The sequence below is a fragment of the Cololabis saira genome, chromosome 12 (genome assembly GCF_033807715.1).
Source record: "Cololabis saira isolate AMF1-May2022 chromosome 12, fColSai1.1, whole genome shotgun sequence".
Classification (NCBI taxonomy): domain Eukaryota; kingdom Metazoa; phylum Chordata; class Actinopteri; order Beloniformes; family Belonidae; genus Cololabis; species Cololabis saira.
Genome location: NC_084598.1, coordinates 3,880,373 through 3,907,222, shown reverse-complemented (window position 1 = coordinate 3,907,222; position 26,850 = coordinate 3,880,373). Strand labels below are relative to the sequence as shown.

Sequence of the window (26,850 nt, the reverse complement as noted above, 5' to 3'; positions counted from 1 at the left end):
TTTTTGTCTTTGCTGGTGTGTTCCAGGTTCAAGGTGCCGGTCCAGGATCAAACCGCTGCCCACGGCTCGGTGCAGAAAGAGCGGGATGCCTGGGTCCAGGCCATCAACAAACTGTGTTCACACTGGAAGAGGAGGTCTCAGAGTGAACTGATGTTTGTAGAAACAAAGGCCTTTCCACCTCCCAGCATAGCCGAAGAGGACAACGATACAAACCTGGAGTCAAGCTGGGGATTTGTTGGTGGAAGTTTCTTCTATCCTCCACCTGACTACGTAAATGAAGACCCCACCTCCAGTGGTGAAGATCATACTTCACAGGGGGACCCAAGTCCAACATATCCTTCAGTAGAACCTGCAAAGCCTGTTCCTAAACCTCGCCGCGGTGTCGCTGCTGTCCCAGTCACTGGACCTGATATTTTGAATCCCATCCCATCTCCATCCTCTCCTTCCTCACCATCATCCAGCAATGTTGGCTTTCCGGGCTCTTCCCCAGACCGGGAGTCTCATGAACCGAGCTCCACGGTTGTAAAAGTTCCCCCGCCGCCACCGCCGGCCCCGGCTCCCCCACCTTTACCCTTCAACCAGAGGACAGATGTAGGGAAACCCCGCACCAAAGCTTTCCACTGGGACCTCATCAGCCCCGAGAAGGTAACGCTCAGTCTTACCTTAACTCTGGTGCTGTCTGCAGGTCAAGGGAGGAGGAAGGGAGGAAGGGAGGAAGGGAGGAAGGAAGGAAGAAAAGAAGGATGGAAGGAAGGGTGAAAAGAAGGATGGAAGGAAGGAAGGAAGGAAGGAAAGAAGGAAGGAAGAAAAGAAGGATGGAAGGAAGGGTGAAAAGAAGGAAGGAAGGAAGGAAGGAAGGAAGGAAGGAAGGAAGGAAGGAAGGAAGGAAGGAAGGAAGGAAGGAAGAAAAGAAGGATGGAAGGAAGGGTGAAAAGAAGGAAGGAAGGAAGGAAGGAAGGAAGGAAGGAAGGAAGGAAGGAAGGAAGGAAGGAAGGAAGGAAGGAAGGAAGGAAGGAAGGAAAGAAGGATGGAAGGAAGGGTGAAAAGAAGGAAGGAAGGAAGGAAGGAAGGAAGAAAAGAAGGATGGAAGGAAGGGTGAAAAGAAGGAAGGAAGGAAGGAAGGAAGGAAGGAAGGAAGGAAGGAAGGAAGGAAGGAAGGAAGGAAGGAAGGAAGGAAGAAAAGAAGGATGGAAGGAAGGGTGAAAAGAAGGATGGAAGGAAGGGTGAAAAGAAGGAAGGAAGGAAGGAAGGAAGGAAGGAAGGAAGGAAGGAAGGAAGGAAGGAAGGAAGGAAGGAAGGAAGAAAAGAAGGATGGAAGGAAGGGTGAAAAGAAGGATGGAAGGAAGGGTGAAAAGAAGGAAGAAAGGAAGGAAGGAAGGAAGGAAGGAAGGAAGGAAGGAAGGAAGGAAGGAAGAAAAGAAGGATGGAAGGAAGGGTGAAAAGAAGGAAGAAAGGAAGGAAGGAAGGAAAGAAGGATGGAAGGAAGGGTGAAAAGAAGGAAGGAAGGAAGGAAGGAAGGAAGGAAGAAAAGAAGGATGGAAGGAAGGAAGGAAGGAAGAAAGAAAAGAGGAAGGGAAGAAGGAAGGAGAGAGCAGGAGGAAAGAAGGAAGGAAGGGAAAAAAGAAGGGAGAAAGGAAGGAAGGAAGGAAAAAAGAAAGAAAAAAAGAGGAAGGGAAGAAGGAAGGAGAGAGCAGGAGGAAGGAAGGAAGGAAGGAAGGAAGGAAGGAAGGAAGGAAGGAAGGAAGAAAGAAAGAAAAGAGGAAGGGAAGAAGGAAGGAGAGAGCAGGAGGAAAGAAGGAAGGAAGGGAAAAAAGAAGGAAGGAAGGAAGGAAGGAAGGAAGGAAGGAAGGAAGGAAGAAAGAAAGAAAAGAGGAAGGGAAGAAGGAAGGAGAGAGCAGGAGGAAAGAAGGAAAGAAGGGAAAAAAGAACGGAGGAAGGAAGGAAGGAAGGAAGGAAGGAAGGAAGGAAGGAAGGAAGGAAGGAAGAAAGAAAGAAAAGAGGAAGGGAAGAAGGAAGGAGAGAGCAGGAGGAAAGAAGGAAGGAAGGGAAAAAAGAAGGAAGGAAGGAAGGAAGGAAGGAAGGAAGGAAGGAAGGAAGGAAGAAAGAAAGAAAGAAAAGACAAAGGGAAGAAGGAAGGAGAGAGCAGGAGGAAAGAAGGAAGGAAGGGAAAAAAGAAGGAAGGAAGGAAGGAAGGAAGGAAGGAAGGAAGGAAGGAAGGAAGGAAGGAAGGAAGGAAGGAAGGAAGGAAGGAAGGAAGGAAGGAAGGAAGGAAGGAAGGAAGGAAAGAGGAAGGGAAGAAGGAAGGAGAGAGCAGGAGGAAAGAAGGAACAGGAGAAGGAGGTGATTTTGAGACAGTATAAGGGTTAACTATTGATCTGTTTCACAATTAAATATAAAGTTGATACAATACTTCATAACTCTGAATCAATCATATATATTTAATCTGTCGCAAAAAAAGAAAAGGTTTCACTTCATTATTCCCCAATTTGTCTCATTGTCGTGTTTTGTTGTGTGATTTAGTAATGATAATATTGATTTCCTGATGAAATTAAGTTGTCCCAGTGCTAAATCGATTGTGTCTTGGCAGATTGCAAAATCATTTTGGATGCACGACGGCCCCAGGAAGATTGAGATCGATAAATCACGTTTATATGAAGAATTTGCTGTGAGAGGTCTGGGGACATTTAGCGTGCCCGACCTGGGAAACACGCAGCAGATCATGCTCAACCAGAAGATTGCACACAACTTCAGTGAGTAGCTCAACCCTGGATACTTGGATGTGTTTTTAGGTGAAGTCTCATACGTTTGGCAACAAAAGATAACTTTGATGTTATAAAGGAGAGTAGAATCAGCTAACACCAACATAGGTGGAATGTCCACATTGTAATGACAAGCCTTTGTGATTTGATATTCAACAACTAGCTACTAGCTACTAGCTCTACTTTAAATGCAGAGCTGGGTAGAGTTGCCAAAAATTGTACTCAAGTAAAAGTACTGTTACTTCAGAATAATATGACTCAAGTAGAAGGAAGTACTGAGTAACACAACCATTCAAACAGACAAAAGTACAAAATAATCATCTTCTGGCAAATTAAATAAATAAAATAATAAAATAAATTAAAATGAATTAAAAAATAGCTTAAATTAATAATATATAATAATATAATACAAAATAATAATTCAAGTACTTTAATAAATAATAAAATAAATAAAATAATAACAGAATAAAAAAAATCAATTAAGCACAAGTAGCACAACATTTCCAGCCTTTGTACTTTTCTTTTTTAACCAGGCAGAACTAGAACAAACATGAACTCATAGAAACTCTGTGTGTGTTTGAGTCTGTGTAAATGTGACAAAACATGCAAAAACAAACATTTTTCCCAAAGAATCACCCAGTGATGTCATGAGATTGACATGTACGTGGATAAAAGGGATAAAAGAAAAGTAACAGCTCAACGTAGCCTAATGTAGCGGAGTAAGAGGAACAGTTTCTCCTTCACAAATCTACTCAAGTAAAAGTAAAAAGTATAGTGATTCAAAACTACTCCTAAAAGTACAACATTTCCCAAAACTTACTCAAGTAAATGTAACAGAGTAAATGTAACTCGTTACTACCATACTCTGTTTAAATGTGCACTTGACTTTATCAGAAAAGGACTTTTTGAGATGCCCTGGGTGTCATCCATGCACACAGATGGATGTTCTCTATGAGCACCACAAGGGGGTGCTGTGTAACCAATTTGCAGTCCCATGACTTCTCGTGGGATCTGCAAAGCAAATGTGGAGAAGATATTCTATTTTTCATCTAATGGCTTTTCACTTTTGATTAACTGAGGCTTGTATATTTCAAGACCCCCACCCATGGGAGAACATCTCCTCTCGCAGGTCTTCCATGTAGCACGGTCTCTGTGCAGCGGTTGCCGGCTGCTAAATGGAATCAGCGTGAATGTGCAGGATGGAAACATAATTAGAGCTCATATGTTCATGAGAGGGGAGTTGGAGCGTCAACGGCAGGGATTTCCAGTTCTCATGCTGAATCCCCCAGCAGATGGAGACAGCGCTCCTTCCTGACTTATTTACTTTTGATTGTCAAGTGCAGGAGCTAAGTGACGATGCCTGAGGGCAACTTGAGACAATGCATCTTCTCGCTGAAAGCTTGTGAACAGTAGGCCATTTGATAAACGAGGGACTTGGCCTGTTTTTATATTATTCCGTCTTTTGTCACATTAATGTCACTTTAGAAGATTACATCTCAGTTCTGAAACAAAAAGGTACTTTAGGACAAGCTGCAGTCCCTTTTGACATGCATTGAAATGAAGCATGATGGATACATGTCTGAATTGTCGATTTCATGATAGAAATCTTGATTTTTCGGACCTCATATCACTTTCAGAATGGCACAACTCCGAGCTGCATTAGTGAGATCAGGGGACAAGCGCTGGCATCCTTCAGCTGTGCAGAGAAATCCAACAAATTGTGATATACAAATAAAAGGATTTCTACATTTTCATCCTCTCTGGTTTTACCTATGATAATTATCTGAGTAGACAGTTTAAATGTGACAGGGCTGCACCTGAAGATTCAGTATTTATCAATATTCTAAGCTACTCCCATCCACCATGATTTTGTTTAACATAGCCTTTTTTTTAATGGCAAAATGGTATTATTATTACCTGTGAAATGATTTTTGTACTGTACCATGTAGAAACATTGAGCAGCAGTGTTGTGGTTGATGGCACTATCCCTTCACAGCAAGAAAGTTCCTGCTTTACATCTGAGTTTGACCATTTCTATGTTGAATTTGTGTCCACCATAATGATCATTGACACACAATCAAAAAACATGAATAATTCCTCCTTGTGAATGTGCGTGTGCATGACTGTAACCTGTGATGGACTGGCGTCCTGTTCAGGCTGTACTCTGGCTCTTTCCCAGATACAGCTGCAATAGTCTCTAATCCACTATAAATAATGCATTAGTAGTAAAAGATTCATGTGTGAACGGCATCAATGCAATCGTGGAGCTAATCTAAACTGTCTCTTGGTCCAATTGCAACATTTATATCACTGGATCATAATACCTGACATCTAAGGTTAGAGGAATGCCTCCTTTACAGATCTTTTGAAATGTAATGAAGTATAGATATAAAACAATATAAAAAAAATGAAAGCTGCAAGCAGCGATGAACGTTCCTCCACTCTTGTGCACGTTCAGGCTGCAGTGGAAGCTTGTATGACTTGATGTAGATTCTTCAGACCTGGACATTTAGCGGATGAAACCACCCACGACTCTTTATATCAAACCATTCAAAAGTTATGACAGAAAGTAGGAACTATCAAATATGGACCAATCAGAAGAAGGGGCGGGGCTAATTCATTGCCAATTAAGGTGAAGGACTCCGAGTCCAATGACACCCCCCACGACTCTTTATATCAAACCATTCAAAAGTTACTGCAGAAAGTAGGAACTATCAAATATGGACCAATCAGATGAAGGGGGGGCACGCTTTTTGGCGTCTAGCGTCGCCACGGTAACGCTTTTGACTGAGAAAAGTAATGCGCATCGTCGCAGGATGGAGACGGACATTTTGATGTATAACACACCTGGGTGCACGTTACGGTTCGGGCGAAGAAGCGGCCGAGGAGAAATAGCATAGATTTTGCCAAAATTACACGATTAATTCAAAATGGCCGACTTCCTGTTGGGTTTCGGCCATGGCGCCAAGAGACTTTTCTTTAAGTTGCGCCATGATACAGGTGTGTACCGATTTTCGTGCATGTAAGTCAAACCGTATTGTGGGGCTTGAGGCACAAAGTTTTCTAGGGGGCGCTGTTGAGCCATTAGGCCACGCCCATTAATGCAAACCATTAAATATCACCGTTATCGCCAGGCCTGGCTTGGTGCAAAATTTGGTGACTTTTGGGGCACGTTTAGGGGGAAAAAAGGCCCTCATTTTGTCAGAAAAAAAAAAAAAAAAAAAGGAGAAAAACCTTGGCACTGTCAGTGCTCGGGCCATAATTATAACTGGAGTAACTAAGTAAATACATTAAATGTTTCAGTTTTGGTTTTAATTAACTAAATTAATTAATTAGAGCAGTAATGATCATCTTGCTGTATTTTGTCAGGAGCAATTTCTTCTTGTTTACAGTATAAAAACTAAATTTTTTCCTGGATTAATTTCACCACTTAATTCAGTTATGATAATAATAACTGAATTACGGGCTAATTAGGGCTCATTACTTCTTTGTTCCTGCATCTCCTGCCATTCTCTGTGCAGACTTCTCCTTTTTGGTTCGTCATCACAAACCTGCTTGGATTTTTTCCATTTATTCAGCCCATAATATTTTCTATTCTACACTATTTATTCCTCTGCTTCTCATTATACCAGTAGGCGGTGCACATGCAAACCTCTGAGCCTGCACAAACAGCTCTACAGACATGGAGACTCAGCCCCGATCAGATCATTTTACAAGTTTATGATTAATAATTCACAAACAAGTGCTAAGGTGATAATTAGTACAGGCTTATACAGCTCACCTCTACTGTACTCACAGGAATATGAGATTATCGTGTTTAAAGACGGTACACAGGCTGTTGTGGGATTATTGTGGTATATTGCAGGTTTATCGAAGAGCATTAGTCTCACACACTTATAGCTTGTGTGTGTGTGTGTGTTTGTGTGTGTGTGTGTGTGTGTGAATGTGGAAGCAATGTGAAGCTCCATTTAGTTCTTGCAAAATGTTAAAGCAGCACTATGTAACTTTTCCACCTTAATCTAATATTTCATAATCATCATTGTGATGGAACATCAACTTCCACCAGGTTTAATGAACCTCTGTCATGGTCTGAGGGGTCTGTATCTCCTTCACTGGACTATGTAACTTTGAGGAGCATGGTAGGAACCCTGCCACACTAAAAAACTACACATTTTTACAGCTTTGACTGCTTTACGGCATACGTCACTTCCCCCTCCTTCCCCATTCGTAGTGGAGACCAAAGCTGGGCGGGGCGTGGAGCGCAGAGCTCAGCAGAAGCTGGTATCATGGCCGAAGCAGCGGAAAAACCCAAGAAAATAAAAGTTTTATCGGAGGAGGCGAAAAAAAGAAAGTGGGAGAGTAACAAGCTAAATGCCCGGACTAGAATAAACATTGTCCCGGCGTTCACTCGCTGGCGTGAGCTGAAAGACGAGGAGGGATGTCCGACAAGAGAGACAGAATTGTTATGATACAAATGTAAATGTAGAGTTCTATGTTCAATAAGAATCAAAATGAGAATGTTTTCACATACAGGGAAACTTGGGTTCTAGTATTTTTCCTGAGAACTGTAAAATTGTGCAGGGCTGATCTGCAAAATATAAGGAATGGGCATTCAGTTATTCACAGGTTATAAAGTATTTTTTTTTTTTGTCAGTAAGTATGTTGGACTAGCGTATGAGTTTGTAATTTGGGGCGCATAATCTGGCTGAAACAGGACAGGGGGGCGGGGGAGACTTCACTAATAAAACCAAGTTGAACTTAGTGATTTTCAACATCATCATATTATATTGTTTAGCCAAAAATAGATACATTACCTCTTCACTATCCATCCTGCAAACGACCGCTGAAAACAGAAAAGTAGTTTTGAAAGTCCGTCCCGTCTTATTTCATTCACTATCAAAACAAATGCAGCGACGGGGACAGGAGTTTTCCGGCAGTACACGCTGGTGCATCATGGGAAATGTAGTTCTTTCTGGTAAAGCACTACCGCTTTTGTCCAAAGGAGCCGCCAAACTCAACAAAAGCTGAAAGTTACAGCCAACATGAGAGCAGTAATGCCCGGCTGGCTTATGAGTGGTAATATTCAGAGCTGGGTAGAGTAGCCAAAAATTTTACTCAAGTAAAAGTACTGTTACTTCAGAATAATATGACTCAAGTAGAAGTAAAAAGTAGTCATCCAAATAATTACTTGAGTAAAAGTAAAAAAGTACTTGGTGAAAAATCTACTCAAGTACTGAGTAACTGTTGAGTAACGTCTTATTTATTTTTTTAACACAACCATTCAAACAGACAAAAGTACAAAATAATCATCTTCAGGCAAATTAAATCAATAAAATAAATTAAAATGAATAAAAAATAGCTTAAATTAAAATAATCTTAAAGTAAATTCAAGTACTTTAATAAATAATAAAATAAATAAAATAATAACAGAATAAAAAAATAAATTAAGAACAAGTATTACAAAATGTCAAGCCTTTGTACTTTTCTTTTTTAACCAGGCAGAACTAGAACAAACATGAACTCATAGAAACTCTGTGTGTGTGTTTGAGTCTGTGTAAATGTAACAAAACATGCAAAAACAAACATTTTTACCAAAGAATCACCAGTGATGTCATGAGATTGACGCGTACGTGGATAAAAGGGATAAAAGAAAAGTAACAGCTCAACGTAGCCTAATGTAGCGGAGTAAGAGGAACAGTTTCTCCTTCACAAATCTACTCAAGTAAAAGTATAAAGTATAGTGATTCAAAACTACTCCTAAAAGTACAACATTTCCCAAAACGTACTCAAGTAAATGTAACGGAGTAAATGTAACTCGTTACTACCACCTCTGGTAATATTACATCACTCCGTCAGTGACGGATGCATCTGCGTGGTCTTACCAAGAAGCCAGAGAGGAGATGGAAGGCGAATATATGAGATTTGTTGTATATGCTGTTAGATGCTGTCATATATTTGTGTTCAGTTGTTTACATTGTATTTCTTCTCATGTTTAAGCTTAATCATTTTCCTCAGATTTGGAATAATTTAAAATTCTGAAAAGTCATGAAAATGTATTTCTGTACCGAAGGAGAGCCATAGTTGATTTGCATGATCAAAGTCTATTTCTCTTTTGAATGTGGGTTGAGCTAAAATGGTTATTTACCTGGAGAGGTCCACGTGCTGCTGCCTATTTAATGACAGGAAAATTTCTGGTCCTAATTAAAAGTTCACCTGGGGGTCCCTGTCCCCTTTGGGATACTCCGTCCCCAGTACTCGAGTTGTAAAAAACAAATCTGGGGGGATTTTATCATATAGGGACAGATAATTTGTGCTAATTACAAATAATATAATATATTACAAATAATAGCAGTGACCAAAACACCTGCAGAAATACTGCAGGAATGACATAGCAGCAGTTAAATGCAGCCTTCTGTAAGCTTTAAATATCCACTGGGCATACATCAAATACATCAAAACACAACAATAAAAAACACTTTTCTGAACTTATCAATATGACTGTCCTTCACAGGATAAGTAACATGGATCACTGCAAAAACTCAAAATCTTAACGAGAATATTTTTGTCTTTTTTCTATTTAAAATGTCTCATTTTAGTAAAACAAATCTCATTACACTCAAAACAATTTTCACTTGAAATAAGTAGAAAAATCTGCCAGTGGAACAAGATTTTTTTTGCTTGTAATAAGAAGATAAATCTTGTCCCACTGGCAGATTTTTTTACTTATTTCAAGTGAAAATGTACTTGAAACAGGTGAAAATTGTCAAATAAGTTATTTTTCTGGTGTTATTTTTCTGGTGATGACTCTAAATGTTGAAATAGCAGTAAAACCACATTCATTGATGAAATGACATAAGGGATGGAAAGGGGGGATGGCAGTTTTACAGGGGGGATGATTTGGACCGTTTTTATTTCAGGGGGGGATGCCATCCCCCCTCAACTCCAGTACTGTCCGTCCCCCTCCAAACTGGGAATTTCCCAGTTTGTCTGAGTGGCAGTTAACAAAGGCTTCATTTGCACTTATGCGTTCATGTAAGGATTCTTTTCTTGTTTTTACATGAGGCTCAAATGAGACCCATGAGGCTGCTAGTAGTGTTTTAAAATTGTTGTAGACATTTGATGTTCAGAGTTCTCATTTGAAACTGTGACATAAAAGGCTGTTTGTCCCTCTGAGGGGCCTGCCATCACGTTTTTAAATTATTTAGTGACATGTTGATTACAGCTTTGTTCATAAGAGATTGGTTCTAATTTAAAATTATTATTTTATTAGTCAGTGATAAGTGGGTTTTTAGTTAGCGTGATGATTTGGATTTGCTGACGTGAACCAGAAATGTTGACAGCCAACTTTATGGTCAAGTTCCATTAGGAGGAGGAAAGAAAAATAAATCAAATAGTTGAACTGCAGAAACCAATGTAGGAAGTCCAAATGAAAGGAATTAAAACAGGGAAGCCAAAATTATGACTGGTTAACATGCGGGGAAAACACAAATGAACAAATAACTGGCATTTAACACAGAGAAGGGAAACAACGTTAACAAAACTGCACACTGCACTTTTAGCACAAACAGATTTTGCCAAGATAGTTAAATATGCTTAGCACAAAATTAAGGACATTTGTGTTTGGTAGATTATTTCTTTGTTCTAACTAGACTTCTGGGCAATAATTCAAAAACTAATGGAAAACCTGTTGATTTCTCTTTTAAATGGTGCCACATTTGTAAGGAACCTGCATTTGTGGGATGAGCAGCACAACTATGACTCTTGTTTGCTGTTCGGTCGTTGGTGAATTGAAGTTTGAAAAAACAACACATATTGGGAATTTAACAATTGATCCATTTAACAAAGAGCGTGTGGAAGAACCAAACACAGCCAGAACAGCCTGGCACCTCCTCCTCATGCTGGTCACCAGGGGCCTCATTTATAAAAGAGTGCGTAGCATTCATACTAAAAGTGTACGTGCGCTCAAAAGCCGAAAATGGCGTGCGCACAAAAAAATCCTGATTTATAAAACCGTGTGCACGCACACCTGCACGCAATGTTCGCTTTATAAATCAGAGTCCAGCTGGAAGGTTGCGCATGTGAATTCGCCTCATACCCCGCCCTCTACACACCCACTTTCTACCATGAATGGTCAATGCAAACTACCTGATGATTGTATTTACATATAAATGAGCCTGCTGAGCATGCGCAGCGGCGCCTGCAGTCTGTTTCTGCTGTGTTAGGATGAATGAGACGTGTTGAGCCACCGTGCCACTAAATTTCACGGAGACTGAGATGGAGATGTTGTGGATGAGGTGGAGGCAGGAAAACCACATTATTTGGTGTCACAGTAGTGGCATCACTAACAGAAAGAAACGAGTGAGTGGCAGCACGTCGTTGCTGCTGTAAACGCTGTGAGTGCCACGGACAGATCTGTCGCAAAAATAAAAAAGAAGTGGTGCGATCTGAAGGTGGAGGCCAAGAGGAGAGTGGCCCAGCATTCATTTGTTCTGTCCTCAGTCACTCTACGGTTGTCGCGGTGGGTGACGAGGAGGTTCCCGGCGTGTCCTGCGCCGCGGCTGCAGCACCAGAGTCCTGACTGACGCTGAGCTTCAAACACAGAGGAACACGATCAGCGCTATCATATTATAAGTCTGATATGTGATGACATTAAAAGTATGACATGGATCTGGCTTCATTTCACCACCTCACCGTCCGTGTCGCCATTCCCCATATCTTCAAAATGTTCGTGCTCTAGGATCAAAGTTTGCGTAAAGATACGCACATTTTCCCGTTAAGTTTTTTTTTTTAAATCCCAACCTTTGCGTAGAACAAGGGTCACCAATCCTGGTCCTCGAGGGCAGGTGTCCTGCATGTTTTAGAGTTTTCTCTGCTTTAACACACCTGATTCTAATTAATCATCGTCATCAGCTTGTCATTGAGGTTTGCACAATTCTCTTAACGACACAGTCACTTTTATCACGGTGCAATGAAGCAGCGAAACATGTAAAACATGCAGGTCACCGGCCCTCAAGGACCAGGATTGGTGACCCCTGGCATAGAAGGTGCGCATCTTTCAAGCCCTGTTTTCTGCGCACGCAAGCTTTATAAATGAGGCCCCAGCCTGGTCCCACACTACTGCGGTACAACATCCCATTCTTCAACCAGCATTTGTCACCAGTCAGCCAACGTGGTTGTGTTGGTGACTCTGGCAGGAACAGGAAGTCCGAGCTGATCCCACAAGGGTTCAAGGGGGTTGGGGTCAGGGCTTCCTCCCCACTCCCAAGTTCTGGAGGTCTCTGATAACCCGCTCTGTAGGGGGGGGGGGGGGGGTCATCTTGGAGCATAGAGTTCAGTCCTAGACTGTGGACATTGCCACCGGTAGAATCTCATATCCATATCTCTGCATTGAGATTTCCTCCAATGATGACGACCCGTTTCTCCAGTGAGGGAGATGCCACCCCACACCATCACACTGCCTCCACCGAGGATCTTACACTATTGGTGCAGCAATCAGCATAGCGTACCCTACATCTTCTCCACACTTTGACCCTACGGTCCAAGTACCGTGGGCAGAATCTGGACTCATCGCTGAACGTAATGTTCCTCCACATGTTCAGGTTCCAGTGCATGTGTTGCCACCAGCAGCGCAGACGGGCCTGACGGTGAAGAGCAGTCATGGCAGGCCTCCCGGCAGCCCTATGAGACCGGAGACTGGCTGCCTGCAGTCTGTTCTTGATCGTCTGGGCAGAGGGCCGTCGGCCGCATCGTCCTGCAAACCTCAACTGTAAATCTGCAGAAGACTGACTGTGGTACCTTAGTGCTGACAGGGTGAGGAAACTCTTCTTGGGTGGTTGTTTTTGTGGGACACGCACTTTGCAGTCTGTCCCTGACGACCGTCATACTCAGTTGTGCTGCTCATCCCACAAATGCAGGTTCCTTACAAATGTGGCACCATTTAAAAGAGAAATCAACAGGCTTTCCAACAATATAATATTGAGTGCCAAGAAGCATTTTTAGAAAAAAAGAAATAATCTACCGTGTTAATAATCTAACACAAATGTCCTTACTCTTTGTGCCAATTTTATTATACTCCATTTCTAATGTAAGTTGATCTTTTCCCCAAAGAAAGTTGGGAATACAGTTCGCCATGACCCTGAGTAAGATGAAGCACGTATGGCAATGGATGGATGGGGATGCAGGATTTGAAAATGTGTGTTAACATTCAGGGACATATCCAACAACTGACTAGTCTGTTTCGTGTACTTTACTTCATAAAGCAGCTATGGAAAAGCCTGTCACAACAGCCATAAGACTAGCTTCTAGGTTTGTGATTATACAATCGATTTTCATGCTGCATACATTGTACACCACCTTACCAGGATACAGTTAATACTGGGAACTGCAGTGTATGGATAATGTGCACAATGGAATCCTCCAACAGTAAATAAAGAATAGCAAAGAAAACAAAAACGGACACATGAAACTATCAGAATAAAATACAACAAAACAAAAAGGTAAAGAAACCTCAGAACCAGGACAACTGAAAGAATAAATATTGTGTAAAATACGCATGTAAGCTTCTTATTCAGTATTACCTGTCTAGTACAATACTGAGGCCACCAGTGGGTCAGCTTAGACTCATAATGGACACAGCTGGCCTGGTTCTTGTCTTCTAACTGGTTTTCCTGCATCTGTAAGGTCACTTAGCATTATTCTAAGGATAGGAGGATTCAACTTTAATTATCCCCAAAGGGGAAACTTCATTGCCACCATGGCCACAACAATACAACATAATACACATTAAAAATGTCTCCACCTAGGGACAGCAGTGGATCAATACAACAAAAAAATTACCAGAAAATGACCCCCCAAAAAAGGGAGATAAAAGAAAAAGAATACAAATCCATTTAAAAGTGCAATGTGCCAGACAAGTATAGCAGCAAATTAAACAGCTAAGAATATAGCTGCAATTAAAAGTGCACTGTACAAGAGAATATGGCAGCAAGTTATTACAGTCTAAAAGAGTGGCTGCAGTTTAAAGTGCAATGTGCAGTACAAGGGTTAGTATTAGTATAGCAGCAAGACATGACATCAGCAGTCCAAGTTAAAAAGTCTGGTTGCTGCAGGAACAAAGGACTTCCTAAATCTCTGTGGAGCATCTGGGCAAAAGAAGCTTCTATCTGTTGATATTTAGTGAGAATGTTTTTACTCATGAAAAGCAGTCAAGAAATGCTGTTGAAAGTTGCTTGTACATACTGTACATCCAGTAATTTTGGTAACCTGCTAAATGTATCTACATAATATTGCAATAGATGATCAAAGTGTGGTGTCTCTCAAACTCAGAGAGAAAACAACAACAAGTTAATCTTTGCTGGACTATTTCTTTCACATGTCTGAAAGTAAATATCAGCTGGGATGAAAATGTAAAACTGAGTGGAAATTTGACAAATGACTGTGTCTTACAGGCCTTATCTTTTGTAACACTTACTATGTATTGTAGTATATGTCTAAAGTGCTGAGATTCCTAATGAATGCTTCTCACAGCTCCTGAATTATGCAGAGACATTTTCTATAAAACAAAAAAATCCCATCAGCTTTGACTTGATAGAATGCAAATTTGTGCATTTCCCTTAGGCATTCAAAAGAAAGTAATTAACCAAAGGACTTTGTCGTCTGAATCCTTTTTCTGTTATTTTATCGCAGGATAAGACAAGTGTCAGGGAAAAGAAAAGTTTTCATGTACCATTGAGTGTGGTTTTCTAATGTCTTGTTCTTTTAGACATTTTCCTCAAAAGTTTTCCGGTGCAACCTGGAGAGCTGAAGGACAAACTGTTCATCGTCAGTGAGAAGGATGGAGGCCTGTCTGACGAGCACATCACCTCTTTGAGAAGGTACAACTTTGTGCCACAAATGATTTGTAGTCGTTCTGTGTAGTGTCTGAACTCAAGCCACGGATTGAAAGACTTCTAGTGTCAGTCAGGGAGCTAGTGATGTGTGTTTTCATCACCAGAAACAAAATCAACAACTTAACCTTAACCACCAAAAGGTTTTAAGAGTATGACTAAGTCAGGATGATGCGAAACTCCTGTCAGCTGGTGACAAGGACAAATGTTTTAGGTAACAGTCTTCGACATGTTCTCATGCTAGAAAGAAGCTTTTTTCAGAGCAGCTATGTAATAAAAGTTTCATCTCCGGTTATTTGCAGAGATGGAAAGTATTGACATGCCCTTAGGAATAAGATGCTGAAAGTGGGTAAAATGGCTTTTGAATCTTACCTGCAGTTTACACAGTTTGGATGTTAACCTCTTTGAAGGCAAGAGTGATCTAATGTAGTGTGTGAAGGATTTTATTTATTCTATGAAAAGTTAATATATATTTTAATGTGCAGTGGCATAGGCCTGAGGAATACAATCTTGAAAGAACCACTCCCAACAGGTGTTGCAATATTAATGACTGGTGCTACTGCTGCGGCACACAGAGCTTCTTGTCAAGAAGTGAATTCCTCTGGTTTGAGGTTGGAACGTTCGGAAGTGACAGGAGTGGGAAGTCCAATTTGAGATGAGCAGGGTTCGCATTCAGTGCCAGCTAGTATGTTTCTTTCCCCATCAGCATACGCTGTTTTATTTAAGTAGACAAAGAGCATCACCACCGCTGGGCTCTTACAGTAATCATTTCTGGAGGCCACTCCAAATCAGTCTAGTGCAGGGGTCGGCAACCCGCGGCTCTAGTGGCTCCCTGGAGCTTTTTCAAAAATGTTTGACCTTTTTTTTCCCTTTTTTCTTCTATGTTTTCCCTGTTTTCTCTTTCTTTCTCTTTTTTCTCTTCTTTTTTCTTTTTTTTCTTCTTTTTTTAAATTTTTTTCTCCTTTTTTTTTTTTCTTCTTCCTTTCCTTTTTTCTCTCTTTTTCTTCCTTTTTCCTTTCCTTTTTAATCTCGACATTTCGACTTTTTTTTCGACATTTCGACTTTTTTCTCGACATTTCGACCTTTTTCTCGACATTTCGACTTTTTTCTCGACATTTCGATTTTTTTCTCAACATTTCGACTTTTTTCTCGACATTTCGCCATTTGCCTTCATTCTAAGGCTTAAACAAGAATTTTCAGTTTTTGCGGCTCCAGACATATTTGTTTTTGTGTTTTTGGTCCAATATGGCTCTTTCAACATTTTGGGTTGCCTACTCCTGCTCTAGTGGTTCAATCCAAGCCAGGTTGTAAGAATATATGCCCCACCACCACAAATCTGTTTTTTTATTACATTATAAGAGGTGGTTAGAGCATGAAACAAAATAAAATGTATTTAGAATAACTGGATAAATGCATATACTTTAAAACACAAGTACAGTATACATATACAGTATATACTTTTATGCAACCGAGTCTAACAATGGTTTAATATTACATGCATTTACATTCAGATACGATGCACTTTCAGGTTCTTCTAAATAACATCTTCATCTAACATTGTTTGTATTTATGTTTAAGGTACGTACCCACCGTGGATGATGTGGAGAAGTACAAATCCCACAAGGGACCCGTTACAGAACTGCATATCGTGGACCAGTACATGATGGAGGTAGAGAAATGCAGAAACAGCCCCACACATGCAGATTTCACAGAGACAGGCCAGTCAGCAACTCTGAACCCAGTACCTCCTTCTTTCTGCAACCCAACACTGCTGCCTACTTCACTTAACTGGAATTATTGCCACCATAATTGAGATGTTAAACGACTCTAGATACCCAGACCCCCCCCCCCCCCCAATCCCTTATGTCAGTGGTTCTCAAATGGGGGTACGCGTACCCTTGGGGTACGTGAAGGCAATACAGGGGGTACGTGAGATTTTAAAATATACATATATTTAAAAAGTAGCATCCATGCAAAAATCCTTTAAAAATAATATTTCATGAATAATTGAGGAAAATATAAGTCTAAATTCATAAAATGAATTTTATCTTCAGGAGTAGGCTATTCAACTTATTATCCTAAAACCGCAGAGTCTCCCCCATCAGGATGGTTCCACCTAACCTGTCAATCACCTGGCTTCACCTGCCAATCACTTGGACCAATGATGGAGTCGTGGTTGAAGCGTAGCAGCAATATTTTTATGTTTAATAAATCAGTTACTGATGGCACAGTGCTCTGTTTTAGGTCTTTAGGACCACTGCCTTATGTCATTTCATCAATGAATGTGGTTTTACTGCCATTTCAACATTTAGAGTCATCACCAGAAAAATGGTGTTTTGTCACGTTTCTTTTATTTTATCTTTCTCTCTCACACAGAGACAACTCCTAAGTCTCACACCTCCAGCAAACTTCTTTCCCATTGGCTGTTGTTATAGCCTAGGGTAATTTTATTCAAAATACAACAGTTTCTGTGCGATAATGTGGCTTTCTGTATCTGACAACACTGACCCTGAAACAAAAAAACCCAAAAACAAACAAACCCAGATTCTAACCGAAACACCAAACTGAATACAAATCCTGACTCAACCCAAAACCACGACGGTGTAGAGTTTTTGTATAAACATGGTTTTAAGAACAATACTAACTGGCTACTGCTGAATGTTTGTTTTTGTTGGTTTTGAGCAAGAAGAACTACGACTTATGCAATAATCACACATTAAAATCAGTTTCTTCTTGCTCCTTAGTGTAAAGTTAAACAACAGGGAATGTGCCATGGACCAAAAAAGTTGTGTTGCACTAAAATAGTGCTTGTTAAAAATGTGTATATGTCTCTCGCTTCCTGAAGTCATGATTTTTAACCTGCAGATTTCAAACTTTAATGAAGTTAGAGACCTCTGGAGGTCATTCCAAAAGCTCCAGCTTTTTTGAATCATTAATTGTAGATAAAGAGACAGTTGGGCATTTGTATGCAGAATCACTGATATTTAGTGTAATCAATGATTTGTCTGTCCCCGCAGTGTTTTTAGCACCCATGATAACAACACAACCTTAGAGTCAAATGTTTTCAGCATCATCTTTTACACTTGACAAGGTCTTCTTTTCATTCATTGCTGCTTCCTTTATTTTATTTTTTATTTATTTTTCTTTTTTCCTTTTTTTTTCTTTTTATCTCCAAGCATATTTTTGTTGATTGTGGCCAAAGAACTCAATTTAAACTTCATCTAATTCAGACTTGGACTCTGTGATGAGATCACAGGTGAGGTCTCCCTCCGACGCCGCCTCGTTGCAGATGGAATTGTTTCCTAGCAGTTTATGGAAACGTTGCCTGTCTTTTTATTTTTTCTCTTCCCAAACAGCTAGACAGTTATGGTGTTTTCTTTGATATTATCTTGATTTTCCCATCAAATTTAACTTTACAAAAGCATGGGAGGTAGTATAAATATAGAGGTGGATGGGCATCGGCCATCGGCTTGTCTCATTTAGCAGATCCCCAGTTGGTTTTGTTTTTATGGTTTATTTTGGTTATCCAAAAAAACAATGTTACATCGGTGCAACCATCATCATCAAACAGCACACATGGGGAAAACAGCAAAACCAGAGAGGAACTACAGAGACGGCTCAAATAGATGTGACTAAAAAAGGTGTAGCTGAAGCCTGAGCTTGTGATGCCTGCACTGTTACAAATATTGTGCTTGATCTACTTAAAAAAATTAAGACAACTTTTTGCGTGAGATTATTATGTAGATTAAGAAAGACTAGTCTTTGTATAAAATATATATATAAAAAATTTTTGTATGTAAATACTACATTTTGCAAGTACAGTCAACTTAATTGTGTTAAGTTTACTTTATTTATCAAAATTAAGTTGACTTTACTTGCAAATGAATTTTGTACATACTAAAAATTAAGTAGTTTATACAAAGACTAGTCTTTCTTGATCTACATAAAAATCTCATGCGAAAAAGTTGACTTAATTTTTTAAAGTAGATCAACCACAATATCTTTTACCGTGGTTTTTCTACTTAAACAAATAAAGTATGTTTCATCTAAACGTTGATCAATCTGCCCAATAGATTAAAACTGTTAAAGGAAAAATAAATAGAACAAGATCATTGCTTGTTGTTTGTGTGTAAATGAAAAGATTACTGGGATTACATAAATACTGATTGTTAAGGAAAAAATACACCATGTCTTGTTTTTTGAACAAATGCAATGTATGAACAATTCAAAGCATGTACAGGGTTATCATCACATAACATTTTATAATGCAATAATCTCCATTTCATGTAACTTGAGGGTTGAAGATCCAAGTCACTTAATGAAACACTTAATCAAGATATGATTGTAGAAACAATGCACTGTGTATAGACCGCATATACTGTACACCACTAATGGGGAGCTGTCACTCTATGAATCCGATTTTTGTGAGTCAGAAACACATTGCACAGTGCTTGAAGAACCTGACAGGGTTTAAAAGGTGCAAACCATTTATTTTTCGAAATTTCCTATGGACTAGGGCTTAGGGAGGGACTGACAGTCTGGCTGAAGGGAAGTGTAGGTGGGAAAACGAGACACCAAAGATTCCTCACAGGTCTCAAATCACAAGTGTGAGTCACTGTTGTCTGCCAACGAGTCCAAGTCACACACTCAAGTCCCCGTCTCTGCATTGATCTACCTCTAATTGGGGCAACATTAGCATCACGTCTGGATGAACTATTATGGCACAGAGAAAAGCTTCCATGCGGCCAAGCTGGAACAGCCGTGAGTTTGAAAAAGTCTTGCAAAATACCTATGATTTTGTTATTATATATATAATAATCAGTATTATATCATTATAATCAGTACTCAAGTTGTAAAAAAAACCAGGGGGGATGGTGGATTTTATCATATGGGGACAGATAATTTGTGCTGATTACAAATAATATATTATATTACAAATAATAGCAGTGACCAAAACCCCTGCAGAAATACTGCAGGAATGACATAGCAGCAGTTAAATGCAGCCTTCTGTAAGCTTTAAATATCCACTGGGCTTACATCAAATACATCAAAACACAACAATAAAAAACACTTTTCTGAACTTATCAATATGACTCTGTCCTTCACAGGATAAGTAAAATGGATCACTGCAAAAACTCACAATCTTAACAAGAATATTTGTCTTTTTTCTAGTTAAAATGTCTCATTTTAGTAAAAAAATCTCATTACACTTAAAACAAGACTCATCGCTGGAAAAAACAACAATTTTCACCTGTTTCAAGTAGATTTTTACTTGAAATAAGTAAAAAAATATTTTTTTGCTTGTAATAAGAAGATAAATCTTGTCCCACTGGGCGATTTTTCTACTTATTTCAAGTGAAAATTGACTTGAAACAGGTGAAAATTGTCAAATAAGTTATTTTTCTGGTGATGACTCTAAATGTTGAAATAGCAGTAAAACCACATTCATTGATGAAATGACATAAGGGATGGAAAGGAGGGATGGCAGTTTTACAGGGGGGATGATTTGGACTGTTTTTATTTCAGGAGGGATGACATCCTCCCTCATCCCCCCTCAACTCCAGTACTGATTATAAGACATATAATTATCAAAATACCAGCATGTGATCACCTAAATCAGTGACAGAGTTGGGATATAAGTGTGACCTTGGCATGGTATCATTGTTTCCTACTGGAAATGGATGTTGGAGCATGTTGGAGCGTGCTGGTTCAGCATGTGAAGGATAACACATTTGGGGCATAAAGAAAAAAAATAAGAAAATAAAGATGACTTCATTGTCCAGGTTTTGAACACTAATCCCAATGTCTTCCCTCAAGTATCTGTCAGCCCACCTGCCCTTTAGCTGCAGAAGATGAGACCTGTGCATGAGCCAGACCGTCTAACGGTGTGGAGTGATTTATTAGAGGTTAGCACTGACACAAAGGTCGACTAGGCGGCTCAGCCAATCGTTTCAAAGTGTCAAGTCTTCAGTTTCTCTGTTAAATCAGCCTGTCGACAGACCTGCAGCACTTTCCTTTTGTCTGCAAAATCTATCCAAAGAAGTTCAGTTGAAGAATGCGATGCAGCACTCACAGTTTTTCCTGCTGTGTCTCCCAGCAGGACTGTTTTTGGAGATCAATCGGAATAATCACATGGAAATAGGTTGTGTGATGGTGTGATAATTGCATTCTGTTCTGTGTTTACTCAGCTCATTATCTTCACATCATTTCTCTGCTGCAGATGTGCAACATCCCATGCTTGAGCACACAACTTGACCTGCTTTTGACTCTGAGGGAGCTCCCCATCAGCATGAAGGACCTGCAACCTGTGAGTTCACTTCTTCACTTCCAGAGTGGAATTAAAGGTCTAGTCGACTGCTGAGCTGTTTAAAACTCTCTCCAAATTATCAGCTGCGTCTTGAAAACGGCTGAAAGCACAGCCACAGAAACATGCACATGTGTTCTGGAATGCAAATATTATTGTTCCCACACAATGTGGCTTTAGACAGAAATTAAAAGAAGTGTTTCTTGTGTTTCATGTGAAAGCTTTTTGCTTTCACATTGAATGTAGTACTCTCTGTTATATTTGCTGGTTAAAAGTCTCTGAATTAGAAAGAAATGTGAGGCACTCTCAGACACTTCTCCTCAAAGTGGATCCAAATCAAATCAAGTTTAAATGAGTTTTTCAGTGATGTAAATGTTTTCCTTTAACCCTTGTGCTGTCTTAGAAAGAAAAGAAGGAAGGAAGGGAGGAAAGAAAGAAGGAAGGGAAAAATGAAGGAAGGAAGGAAAGAAGGGAAGAAAGAAGGAAAGAAGGAAGGAAAGGAGAAAAGAAGGAAGGAAGGAAAGAAGGAAGGAAGGGAGAAAAGAGAGAAGGAAGAAAGAAAAGAAGGAAGGAAGAAAAGAAGGAAGGAAGGAAATAAGGAAGGAAGGAAGGAAGGGAGGAAAGAAAGAAAGAAGGAAGGGAGGAAAGAAGGAAGAAAGAAAGAAAAGAAAGAAGGAAGGGAGAAAAGAAGGAAGGAAGGAAAGAAGAGAGGAAAGAAGGAAGGGAGGAAATAAGGAAGGAAGGAAAGAAGGAAGGAAGGAAGGGAGAAAAGAAGGAAGGGAGGAAATAAGGAAGGAAGGAAAGAAGGGAGGAAAGAAGGAAGGGAAAAAAGAATGAAGGAAGGAAAGGAGAAAACAAGGAAATAATTTACGAGGGGAGAAAAGAAAGAATGAAAGGAGTAAAGAAGGAAGGAAGGAAGGAGAGAGCAGGAGGAAAGAAGGAACAGGAGAATTAGGTCATTTTGACCCAAAGACAATACAAGGGGTTAAAATACATGAATAAAAAAACAAAAAACAGAAGGACATGGAGAAACCCAACTTTGTAATCCTTCTGCAAACGTAATACTCTCTTCAAAGACAAAACACTTACATCAAATGAAGTAAAGTCAAATACGTTTCACTCTTGAGAAGTACAAGTATCCGGACATTCCAGGTACACCATTAGTCAAATAGATCGTTAACAATCTTATAGAGGACTGTTGTTTATTTGAACTTATGACTGCAGGCTGTAAAGATATTGCAGTCAGACAAGAATACCTCCCAGCTCCCTGGTTGGAGTTTTATTTTTTTTAGCGATTCTCTAAAAAGGTTTCTCTCAGCATCATTGCTTCAGTCTTAATCTTTTGACTGTTGGATGAAAGAGAAAAAACAACAGATAAGAATGATGGCACTGTAATCCATTGTCTGTGACACAGAAAAAGACATTATATTAACAGGAAAGGAGCAAATTCATTAAAGGGGACATATTATGGCATTTAATGTATATTTTAAACAGGCCTTGAATGTTTTGAAAACAATCTAAAGCTTGTTTTTTTCTACATAATTCAGAAATTCAGCCTGTGGGCCATGTCTCTAGTTTTACTGTTTCTAACCCCTTTTTCTATGCTTCATTCTAAGGGGGGGGGGGGGGGGCGAGGCTATGATAATGAGGCTCTGTGCTGATTGGCTGCTTGAATGACGTGTAGCAGGGGAGGAGAATAAGCCTCGCTCCGGCCAGAGCAGTCGGCTGCGTACACAAACTGTGTCCCATGCGAGAAGCTTCTGCGACAAAATAAATTCCATTGCTTTTATTTTTTTGTATTGGACTGTCCTAACTGGCCACGAGTTTAACAGTTTCAGTGTGGACAGAGAGAGTTTAACGGTTTCAGTGTGGACAGAGAGAGTTTAACGGTTTCAGTGTGGACAGAGAGAGTTTAACGGTTTCAGTGTGGACAGAGAGAGTTTAACAGTTTCAGTGTGGACAGAGAGAGTTTAACGGTTTCAGTGTGGACAGAGAGAGTTTAATGGTTTCAGTGTGGACAGAGAGAGTTTAACAGTTTCAGTGTGGACAGAGAGAGTTTAAAGGTTTCAGTGTGGACAGAGAGAGTTTAATGGTTTCAGTGTGGACAGAGAGAGTTTAACAGTTTCAGTGTGGACAGAGAGAGTTTAACGGTTTCAGTGTGGACAGAGAGAGTTTAACGGTTTCAGTGTGGACAGAGAGAGTTTAACGGTTTCAGTGTGGACAGAGAGAGTTTAACGGTTTCAGTGTGGACAGAGAGAGTTTAACGGTTTCAGTGTGGACAGAGAGAGTTTAACGGTTTCAGTGTGGACAGAGAGAGTTTAACGGTTTCAGTGTGGACAGAGAGAGTTTAACGGTTTCAGTGTGGGCAGAGAGAGTTTAACAGTTTCAGTGTGGACAGAGAGCTTCCGATGTCACGCAGCTCGATAGTCGGATGCTCTCATTCAGTTACACGGTGTAAACGGATCTTAAAGCCGGATTTACGGTTCTGCGTTAAATCGACGCGTACCCTACGCCGTACGCTCTGCGTTGGTGAAACGCGGAACCATAAATCAGCCTTTAGTCACCTCGTCTTCACACTTATTCACACAGGAAGATTTATTTTTTAATTCTAAACAGGTACACCACAGTTACTTAGATTCCTCATCATTTCATATGTTACAAGACATCACAACACTGAATTTTCACAAATGGCAACTTTATTGTTAAAAAAATAAAACATAAGTTGTATACCTATAAATAACATTTATGCACTATTGTTTGCTCAAGGAAGGACCGTGCGTCTTCTGAAGGTGTCGTTGAACAGCTTCAGGTGCTTGGAAGATCTGAAACCATAAACAGAAGAAAAATGTATTACGGTACTAATAGAGCCGCCGGCGCCCGGAGCTCCGGGCCCGGGGCTCCTCACCGGTCCGGTCCGGTGTGTGGCCTCCGGAGCTCCGGAGCTAAGCTAAATACTTGTAGACAAATATAAATAACATAAAAAAATAACGTCACTTACTGCTGACTCGTGTGCAGTTGCCGGGTCCGTACTGTTGGAACTGTCCCTTTTATGAGGGTAAATGTCAATGCAAAACCTCATTTCTAATATCCCTCGCTTGTAGCTCTGCAAAGGTAGAAAACCATTAGGTAGCATTTTTGGCAAAGCAGCGAAAAATGGCAGAACACCGGCACAAATAGGACACTGGCTTGTGCCCTGTTGAGGCTGCATTTATTTTATGTTTTTTGCTTTTTTTTTGTTTGCTTTTTTTTTTTATCAATCAATTGTAGCCAACGGCAGGGCCGCTCGGTGGCGCAGTGGGTTAAGCGGCGGCTTATATACTGAGGCTACAGTCCTCCTCCTGCAGCGGTCGCGGGTTCGAATCCAGCCCGCGCACCTTTGCTGCGTGTCTCCCCCGTTCTCTCTCTCTCTACCCCTTTCCAGTCTGCATCTCCAATAAAGGGCCACTAGAGCCCAAAAAAATCTTAAAAAAAAAAAAAAAAGGTCCTGCGGCAGGCTGGCGGCTCCAGAGCCTGCACGTCGGGTCCCTCCGCCGAGACACAACTTTTGCGGTATGCGTTCATTGTTGTGTCTAAAAATGATGCGCAGTGCCCACCCAATCAGAAACGGTACAGATATTCTGTGATATTTTTTAATATTTATAAAAAAATTTAATTATAAAAAAATAAAGGATCCGGGAACTTTGATTGGGTGGGCAGGACGCACGTTTGGGTGGGAACAGCCCACCCCTGCCCCCCCCTAAAACCGGCCTCGATGCAGCCTGACATACTGTACAAGTCTGGAGGAGGAATAATGAAGAAGTCACCACCAGGAGGATGCTTGTCACCTGTGATATGGTTTTTGGGGTTTCCAGGATGTCAGGCTTTATACAGAAAAGTGCATGTGTTTACTGTGCTCTGTGCTCAAATATATACAACAATGTCAAAGACGCAGTGCTAAAGTCAGTGATGCAGTAAAGGATATGAAAAAGCAAGACCAAATGTAATGCTTTCACTAAATTCAAAGGCAAATTTATTCAGAGTAAAGCCACAGTAAAAATGGAAGCCAGGGCATTTTTATTTGCTAATCTGTGATAGGATATCTGGCTGGGAGAAAATCACCAAAGAAATTTAAATTAAACATTTCATTTACAATCAGCGTGACCAAAGTCAAACATGGCTGTGAATATGAAGGAGCAGATGGTGAAATGGGTGTATTGTTAAGAGAAAATGACTTGTTGCAACTGCAAATATCTAGCAGAATAAGGGATACTATTCACCTACTGCTAAACACAGTAAAAGAAAAAGAAAAAAAAAGACACAAATGACTAAAAGAAAAAAAAATTCATCAAAAGAAAAAATGTTAAGATTAAAAAGTAGAACCCTGCAATTTGAGACATGTGCTATATGTGCTTTTTTTGTGGTGGAAACACACTTTAGTACACACAGGATACTGGACCTATGTGACATTATCTTTGGCTGTGTAGAAGATTCGCTAAAACACCACTCTGACAAGTCTTAAAATGGTACTTGCTATTTTGAATCTGGTGTTTATGGACTTCTTACATCTTTCTCTGGCATACTAAATTATAAAAGTTTATGATTACAACGTTAATTACACAATCCACACACAGTGATGAGGAAAACATATGCACTCACTTGCCATCCATCCATCCATCCATCCATCCATCCATCCATCCATCCATCCATCCATCCATCCATCCATCCATCCATCCATCCATCCATCCATCCATCTCTTCCTCCATCTCTTCCGAGGGGAGTCCGAGGCGTTCCCAGCCAGCCGAGAGACATAGTCTCTCCAGCGTGTCCTGGGTGTTCCCTGGGGTTTCCTCCCGGTGGGACATGCCTGGAACACCTCCCTAGGGAGGAGGGACATGCCTGGAACACCTCCCTAGAAAGGCGTCCAGGAGGATCCGGTACAGATGCCCAAGCCACCTCAGCTGACTCCTCTCAATGTGAAGGAGCAGCGGCTCGACTCCGAGCTCCTCCCGGGTGACCGAACTCCTCACCCTATCTCTAAGGGAGCGTCCAGCCACCCTGCGGAGGAAACTCATCTCGGCAGCTTGTATCCGCGATCTTGTCCTTTCGGTCACTACCCAAAGTTCATGACCATAGGTGAGGGTAGGTGCGTAGATTGACCGGTAAATCAAGAGCTTCGCCTTTCGACTCAGCTCCCTCTTCACCACGACGGTCCGGTACATCAACCGCATAACTGCGGACGCTGCACCGATCCTTCTGTCAATCTCACGCTCCATCGTTCCCTCACTCGTGAACAAGACCCCGAGATACTTGAACTCCTCTACCTGAGGCAGGACTTCTCCACCCACCCTTTCCCGGTGGAGAACCATGGCCTCGGTTTTGGAGGTGCTGATTCCCATCCCTGCCGCGTCGCACTCAGCCTCAAACCGCCCCAGCACATGCTGAAGGTCCCGGTCCGATGAAGCCAACAGGAGAAGAAATCCTGTGGTTTCCAAACTGGATCCCCTCCGGCCCCTGGCTGCGCCTAGAAATCCTGTCCATAAAAATTATGAACAGGACCGGTGACAAAGGGCAGCCCTGCCGGAGTCCAACATGCACCGGGAACAAGTCTGATCTACTGCCGGCAATGAGAACCAAACTCCTGCTCCGATCATACAGAGACCGGACAGCCCTTAATAGAGGGCCCCGGACTCCATACTCACTGACCCCCCACAGAATGGCACGAGGGACACGGTCAAATGCCTTCTCCAGATCCACAAAACACATGTAGACTGGTTGGGCAAATTCCCATGAACCCTCAAGCACCCTGCGGAGGATGTAGAGCTGGTCCAGTGTTCCACGACCGGGACGAAAACCGCATTGTTCCTCCTGAATCCGAGGTTCAACTATCGGCCGTAATCTCTCCAGTACCATGGCGTAGACTTTC

General features: G+C 40.9%; 1 protein-coding gene across 1 annotated transcript in view; it reads left to right on the top strand.

Moving 5' to 3' along the window:
• The window catches only part of LOC133456670 (uncharacterized), a 67,085-nt gene that overhangs the window by 16,339 nt on the left and 23,896 nt on the right, over positions 1 to 26,850 (top strand). Inside the window, exons 7-11 of the mRNA XM_061735196.1 lie at positions 27 to 645; positions 2,588 to 2,750; positions 14,521 to 14,632; positions 16,223 to 16,313; positions 20,865 to 20,951. Of these exons, the coding sequence (XP_061591180.1) occupies positions 27 to 645; positions 2,588 to 2,750; positions 14,521 to 14,632; positions 16,223 to 16,313; positions 20,865 to 20,951 (1,072 nt within the window). The remainder of the gene's footprint in view (positions 1 to 26; positions 646 to 2,587; positions 2,751 to 14,520; positions 14,633 to 16,222; positions 16,314 to 20,864; positions 20,952 to 26,850) is intronic.